The sequence below is a fragment of the Caenorhabditis briggsae genome (genome assembly GCF_000004555.2).
Source record: "Caenorhabditis briggsae AF16 supercontig from assembly CB4, cb25.NA_042, whole genome shotgun sequence".
Taxonomy (NCBI): Eukaryota; Metazoa; Nematoda; class Chromadorea; order Rhabditida; family Rhabditidae; genus Caenorhabditis; species Caenorhabditis briggsae.
This window is the reverse complement of record NW_025543175.1, coordinates 3,930-11,518: the sequence shown is the minus strand read 5'-3', so window position 1 is coordinate 11,518 and position 7,589 is coordinate 3,930. Positions and strand designations below refer to the sequence as shown.

Below are 7,589 nucleotides of genomic sequence, written 5' to 3'. Positions count from 1 at the left end.
CCAGAAATTCAGAAATTCAGAAATTCAGAAATTCAGAAATTCAGAAATTCAGAAATTAAGAAATTCAGAAATTCAGAAATTCAGAAATTCAGAAATTCAGAAATTCAGAAATTCAGGAATTCAGAAATTCAGAAATTCAGAAATTCAGAAATTCAGAAATTCAGAAATTCAGAAATTCAGAAATTCAGAAATTCAGAATAAAAGAAACTTGGCAACCAAAAATATAGCAAATTCAAAATATAGAAACTCAAAATTTGGAAAAATTGAACATTTTAAAATGCGAATTTCTGGAATTTTCAGAAATTCTATACAAACAACAAACGCGACAGATACATTCAGTACATTCAGGATTTGCAAAAAATCAAAAAAAAAAAATTCTACTTTTTATTAAACTTGATCCTTGAATATGCTCTTGTAATGATATGATACTTATAAACCTGGTCTTTCGGTGACCTTATGGAGCTCCTGGAGCCGGTGGAGTCTCCTCACACTTCATTGTGATCATGTAGACGTTCGGCTTGACTCCTGGTCTTTTGAAAATCTCCGCAGCGTCTGTGTCGGTCATTTCGCACTGAAAACAATGAGATTAAAATGAGTAAAGTGGCTTGAGGGCACTAAAAATGCGTCAAGGCACTAAAAATGCGTCAAGGCACTAAAAATGCGTCAAGGCACTAGAAATACGTCAAGGCACTGAAAATGCGCCAGGTCAATAAAAATGCGTCAAGACACTAGAAGTACGCCAAGGCGCTGAAAATGCGTCAAGGCACTAAAACCACGTCAAGATACGAAAAATGCGTCTAGGCGCTAAAAATACGTCAAGGCCCCGAAAATGCGTCAGGACACAAAAAACTTCTTTTTTCAAGTCTCTTGACACGTTTTTTGGGCCTTGACGCATTCTCAGTGACCTGACGCATTTCTCGTACCCTGGCGCATTTCTCGTTCGTAAGACACTAGCTTCGCCACTTTTTAAAAAAATCTTTGATTGGCTCGTTTTTCCTCTTCATTATAAATGCCCCTAACTGTAACCCGTTGACGCGTTTCCCGTGTCTTTGCGCGTTTCCGGATACCTCAATATAATTGATAGCCAATTTGTCCTCTTTCATCGGCGCTTTGCCACGGCAAACCACCAAATTCAAAGTGAATCCAGGATTGATGAAATCGGTGTTCGGAGTGGTCCTGAAGAAAAAAAAATCAATAAATTGATTATCGATTTTTCGAAAGAAAATTACTTGTAAACGTCCACATTTGTGGTTTTGATCTTGATGGCAAAACGCTGTTGCGTGGCATTGCTGATCTTGACGATCGCCTGACCTTCAGGAGCAACCCATCTCAACGAGGTGGTACTGTAATTGTGGATTGCTCAGCTTAAAACAAAAACCAATAACATACTTGAAAGTGAGCGACATTTTAGTCGTATATCTTCTCACCAATTAGCGCTCAATTTGTCGATTTTCTTCAGGGAAAAAATCGGAAACTGATTTTTTTGGGGATTTCTGATTTTTGGGGAGATTTTTGGAAGACGTGGATGGTTAGGTGACGTCGGGAATAATGGAAAAAAATTGGGTAAAAATTCACGGGAAAAATGATGAAATTTCGAAAAAATATTGGAAAATGACGTAAAATTTAATCTTGACCCACTTTCAGTATCAGAGCTCGAAAAATGCGCCAAAGCCCTGAAAACGGGTCAAGACACGAAAAATACGCCAAGACACTATAAATGCGCCAAGGCACAAAAACGGCATAAGGCACTAGAAATGCGTCAAGGCACGAAAAGTGCACCAAGTCATCAAAAATTCGCTAAGGCACCGGAAATGCGCCAAGGCAGTAAAAACACGCCAAGACCCGAGATCTACGCCATAAAGAGTGAAATGCGCCAAGAAACGAGTTTCGCGTCAAGCGTCCAGAAACGCGTCAAAGCATAAAATACCTGTAATTGACGCATTTTTCGGTGACGAGATGCACTAAAAAAGCGACTGGGAAAACAACCGATGGACTAAGCGTTTCCGGTGTCTTGGCGCAATTCCAGGGCATTGACGCATTTTCCGTGCCCAGACGCGTTTTCAGTGCTTTGACTTATTTTAAGTTCATTGACACATTTTCCGGGACGTGACGCAATTTCCGTGCATTAACTCCTTTTCAGCGCCTTGACGCATTTTTAGTGCCTTGACGCATTTTTAGTGCCTTGGTGCGTTTTTCGTGTCTTTACACATTTTCTATGCTTTGGCGCAATTTCAGTGCCTGGACGCGTTTTTTGCTCCTTGACGCATTTTCCGTGCCTTGGCGCATTTTCCGTTCTTTGACTCATTTTAAGTGCCTCGACACATATCTTGTTATTTTTCACCTTTTCAGTGTGTTCACTCATTTCTCGTGTCTTGACGCAAAACTTGTGCATTCAATCGTATCAAAATGATCATTTCCACTTCCTGAACCCAAGTACAAGCTATGTGTTTTTCAAAAGTTTTTCTCATTAAAATTTCTCTTGATCTCTGAAATGTTGTCTTATTTTTCAAAAATATATTTGATATTTCCGAAAAACCGAAAAACCAAAAAATCCAAAAAATGACCCAAAAATTGATATGTCGTGTGAAAAAAACTTCAATGTACTCAATCTATTGGGCGTGAGAAAGCAACTTCTGGAATTTCAGATTTTCAGATTTTTCTAGAATTTTTTCCTTGTCAGACAGACTTTCTAGTATAGTCATCATGTGAATTTTCGCTTCACTGACTCTTCTGATTTGTCCGATTCATTTTTCATATCAAAAACATCAAAATTTTCTCATTCTGCTCATTTTTGTCTAAAAAATTTGAATTTTTCAGTTTCCCGCCAATTCAAAAAAAATGGTTCTAACAATTTTTTGGCAAATGGATGTGGTGGTTATCGAGGCATTTACCCTGTTCCCAGTTTATGTTATGCTTTTAATGGATATTTTTAAAAATCGAAAAAAGCAAAAAGTCTTCAAAACCCCGTATTATACATTGGTTTTGTCGCAGGTGAGGGCACGGAAACTGAAATTCTTGAATTTTCGATTTTGTGTTTTTTGGATTCTTAGAGCCTTTTTAGTTAATAAAATTTCAAAATTTGAGCTTGGTTTGCTGAAAGCTTCAAAATAAGTATAATCATGACTTCTTTTGGAGCATTGGCGCATTTTCGGTGCGTTGACGCTTTTCTCGTGCCTTGACGCAAACTTCGTGCTTTGACCCATTTCTAATGTTTTTTCGCTGTCTTGGCACGTTTTTTGCGCTCTTTGAGTACACTGACGCGTTTCCTGTGTCTTGGCGCATTTTTCAAAAATAAGTCAGAGAACTGAAATTTTTCGAAATTTTGATTTTGAATTTTTGAAGTTTTTTGAATGAATAAAACTCAAAACGTTGAGCTGGGCTGTCTGAGAGCTTCAAAATAAGTATAATCATGACTTGGTTTGAAGCATTTTTGGTGTTTGCGCATTTCTTGCGCCTTGACGCTTTTCTCGTGCCTTGACGCAATTTTCGTGGTTTGACCTAATTCTAATACGTTTACGCATTTTGCGTGTCTGGAAGCAGTCCTTTGCATTTGTCGTCAATGCACCGAAGAAACGTCAAGTCACCAAAAATTCGTCAAGGCACCTAAAATGCGCCTAGGCACCCAAAAAGCGCAAGGTCATAGAACTGCCCATAAATGTGACCAAAAATATGCCACAGCTCTAAAATAAGATCATGCGCCTACAATGCGCCAAGTCACGAGAAAAGCGCCAACGCACTGAAAATGCGCCAACACCAAAATTTATCTAAACTGTGCCATGATTATACTCATCTTGAAGCTTTCAGCAAGGCGAATTCAAATTTCTATGTCTTATTGACGCATTTCCAGTGCCTCGACGCATTTTCAGTGCATTTCTTTGCAGGGTCTCGCTGACGTCCTCATCATCCTCACAATTTTCAATCTTCTCATCGCTCGATATTTCGGAATCGGAAATAAATTATTATACTACATTCAAGGTTATGGAGTCGCTTGGTTTCATTCAAATACCGGACCTCTAATGTTCATTGTCAGAATGTTTGGCATTTTCTTGATCACTTCGCAGAGATATATTGCTGTTTGTTGGCAGGGCAGCAAAATGAATACGGTAGGTACAGTAATTCGAATTTTTCGAAACAATTTTTTTCAGCTCATAGATAATTTGCCTCCATTGGTGCTTTTTGGGATCCATTACAGTATACCATGCATTCTGTTCATTCCAGCGTTTCTTGTTAGCAAAGCGACATTTCAAGATGAGGATAAATTATTTATTATCAATTCGCCCACTCATCTGCAGGTACAGTAATGCGGAAAATATCGAGAAATGCGTCAAGACACCAAAATTACGTCAGTGCACGAGAAATGCGTCAATACAAGCAGAGAATTTTGCAATTTAGCGGGTGTTTTGACACCTTAATGCGTGTCTTCTGCTTTGGCGCTTTTTTTGCACCGAAATTGCGCCAAGAGACATCAAATGATTCAGTCACCAAGAATGCGTCAAAGGCCCTCTGGCAATTTTCGTGCATTGACGCATTTCCGTGTCTTGACGCATTTTTGGTGCATTGACGAATTTTTCGTGGCCTGACGCATTTCTCGAGCTTTGACGACTTTTTTGTGCCCTGACTCATTTTTGTACTTTGGCGCATTTCTCGTCCCAAGGTGCATTTCCGGTGAATTGACGCACTTTCCGTGCCTTGCCGCATTTTTCGTACCTTGACGCATTTTTTGTGCTTTTTTTCATACTTTCTCCATCATCGTCATCACCTCGTTCCTAATCGCCTCCATAATCGTCATTTTCATGTATTTATCAATTCTACGCGTACTTTTTATCACTCGGAAAAACGGAAAAAATTCATTGGGTCAAACTATTTTGTAAGTGATTCTTTTTCCGTTTTGTCTAGAATTTTATCGGTGTTATCAATGGAGCAAACTTGCATTTTTCATCATTGCTCATCCTTAGAAAATAGAAGTTGCAGTAAACAACGTGCTCTTCGAAATCGTGAAATTCGGTTGGCAATCCATGTATTTCTGCTTTCTGCGATGTCTGCGACGATTTTCACGTATTATTGGATTGAATATTCGATGGCTGACAATCCAGATGTGAGTTTGTTGGCGCTTTTCTCGTGTTTCAATTCATTAAAATGCGCCAAGCGCCTGAAGATGCGTCAAAGCACCGAAAATGGGCAAAGGCCCTAAATATGAGCCGTGGGGATGAAAAGGCGTTAAATCACAAAAAAGGCGTCAAGTCAGAAACTTGTCGTGTATTGAAGTATTGACGCGTTTTCAGTGCCTTGGCGCAATTTCAGTGCCTTGACGCTTATTTGATGCCTTGGTGCATTTTTGTTGCCTTCGCGCATTTTCGATTACTTGACGCACTTTCGGTACCTTAAGGCATATTAAATGTTTTGAGGCATTTCAAGTGTATTGACGCATTTAGGGTGCTTTAACGCGTTTTTCGTGTCCTGACCCGTTTCCCGTGCCTTGACGCATTTTGAGTGCTTTAACGCTTATTTGGTGCCTTACAATTGAAGTGCCTTCACTCAATTTCGATTACTTGACGCATTTTTGGTGCATTGACGCGTATTTCGTTCCTTTACGCATTTTCTGGGCTTTGACGCATTTTTTGTGCGTTGACGCATCTCCTGTTCCTTGACGCAATTTTGATTCCTTGACACATTTCACGTGCTTTGACGTAGTTTCGATACCCTGACGCATTTTCAGTGTCTTGAAGCATATCCTTCGCCTTGGAGCCGTTTTGGTGTCTTGACGCATTTTGGTGCCATGATACATTTCTCGGTCCTTGACGAAGTTTTCGTGCTTTAACACATTTTTGGTCACTTGACGCCAGTGTGCCTTATCGGCAAATGATTTGTCGACAAACGCCCTTTCCGACAAATTTATCGACAAATTTACCGGCAAATTTATCGGAAAATTACCAACAAATTGTCGATAAAAACAACATTTATCAACAATTTGTCGATAAATTTGTCGATAAAAATGCTGTTTGTCGACAATTTATCGACGGAATTGGCGACAAAAATTGCTATTAACCGCAGGAATTACTTGTAAAAAATCGTATCGTTACCATTTTTTCCTAGGACTTCTAGAATGGTGGAAGAACTTACATAACCAAACTTTATAGGCTATCTGGCTTGGTGGCCCAATTTTCACAACATGAATTTTCTAGGCCACGATTCTTTTTAGCCTAGAAATGATCTGATGTTCACCTGGTGTGTTTTGGTCATTTTAATCACCTGGTGTGTTTTGGTCGTTTTTATTTTAGGTCATTTTTAGGTCATTTTAACATGGTGGCCTAACTTTCGCGCGTTGAGTTTTCTAGGCCACCATGTAAAAATAGCCTAGAAAACATACCAGATGGATATCTGATCATTTCTAAGCAAAAAAAGTTGGTGGCCTAGAAAACTGAACTTGCAAATGTTAGGCCACCACCCCGAAATGGCTCAGAAAACGTACCAGGTAAATATCTGACCATTTCTAGGCCGAAAAGATGGGTGGCCTAGAAAACTCATATTGCAAAAGTTAGGCCACCATGTTAAAATGGCCTAAAAACACACCATGTTAACATCAGATCCTTTTCATGTCAAAAAGTTTGGTGGCCTATTAGGTTGGCAGGAAAGGAACTGTCCCTTGTTTTAATTGTGAATAATACAAAAACCAGGTTAATCCAAGATTAGCAGTATGCACCGTCGTGGTCCATAGCACATTCAGGTATCTTGTGGATACCCTTCCTCCATAAGCGAGCTCGCGGATCGAAGAATTCATTTTTTTTAGTTTTTTCTCATAAATGGTGCAAAATCCATCACCCTCTAGATGACTTCGTATATTTCCGAATAACCTATAATTTGATAGAGTCAAGTCGGGACTATAACTAGGTGAGGGAGAATCGTCTCGCTGAAGCTGCTCAGGTCTGACTTGCATGTCGTTAAAAAATGAAAAAACCGCATGTTCACGGAAAGTCACGCCGTACCTGAGCCGCTTTGGCTGGACGGTTATCCTTTACCCCGGTGAAAGTTCTGATTTTGTTTTATCTGATTATTGGTTATTCGAAGATATACGACTTCATCTGGAGCGTAAGGACTTTAACATTATCGATGAGAAAAAAAAATGTGCTACAGTAATGCTTTGATTCGCGCCCAGCCGGCTTTTGGAGGATGGTATCCACGAGTTACCTAAATGTTGACAACATGTTGTGGACCACGACGGTACATACTGTCAATCTTGGATTAATCTTGTTTTTGTTTTATTTACTAATTCTAAAATGGACATTTACTTTCCTGCCAACCTAATATAAAATTCAAGTTGGAAAAACAAGTAATTCCGGCGGTCAATAGCAATTTTTGTCAGTAATTTGTCGACAAATGCCCCCTTCGACAAATTTATCGACAAAAAAAAACAACAAATTTATCGACAATTTGTCAACAAAATTTTGTCGATAAATTTGTCGATAAATTACTTTCGACGAATTTATTGATAATTTGTCGACAATTTGTCGACAAAATTTTATCGTTTTTTGTCGACAAATTTATCGATAATTTGTCAAGTAAATTTGTCGACAAAATCGGAAAATTTTTGT

The 7,589-nt window shown here is 39.0% G+C and overlaps 2 protein-coding genes across 2 annotated transcripts; one reads left to right on the top strand and one right to left on the bottom strand.

The window, feature by feature from the left end:
• Positions 1 to 454: 454 nt before the first annotated feature.
• On the bottom strand, positions 455 to 1,406 carry CBG23791 (the record flags this gene model as incomplete). Its single annotated transcript, XM_045240831.1, has 4 exons — positions 455 to 530; positions 1,021 to 1,176; positions 1,230 to 1,343; positions 1,390 to 1,406. 4 exons carry the CDS (start codon positions 1,404 to 1,406, stop codon positions 455 to 457), a joined length of 363 nt encoding a protein of 120 aa, XP_045091164.1.
• A 1,432-nt stretch (positions 1,407 to 2,838) lies between these two features.
• Positions 2,839 to 4,152, top strand: CBG23790 (the record flags this gene model as incomplete). The annotated part of the gene is made up of 3 exons (XM_045240830.1): positions 2,839 to 2,991; positions 3,882 to 4,033; positions 4,146 to 4,152. 3 exons carry the CDS (start codon positions 2,839 to 2,841, stop codon positions 4,150 to 4,152), a joined length of 312 nt encoding a protein of 103 aa, XP_045091163.1.
• Positions 4,153 to 7,589: the final 3,437 nt, after the last annotated feature.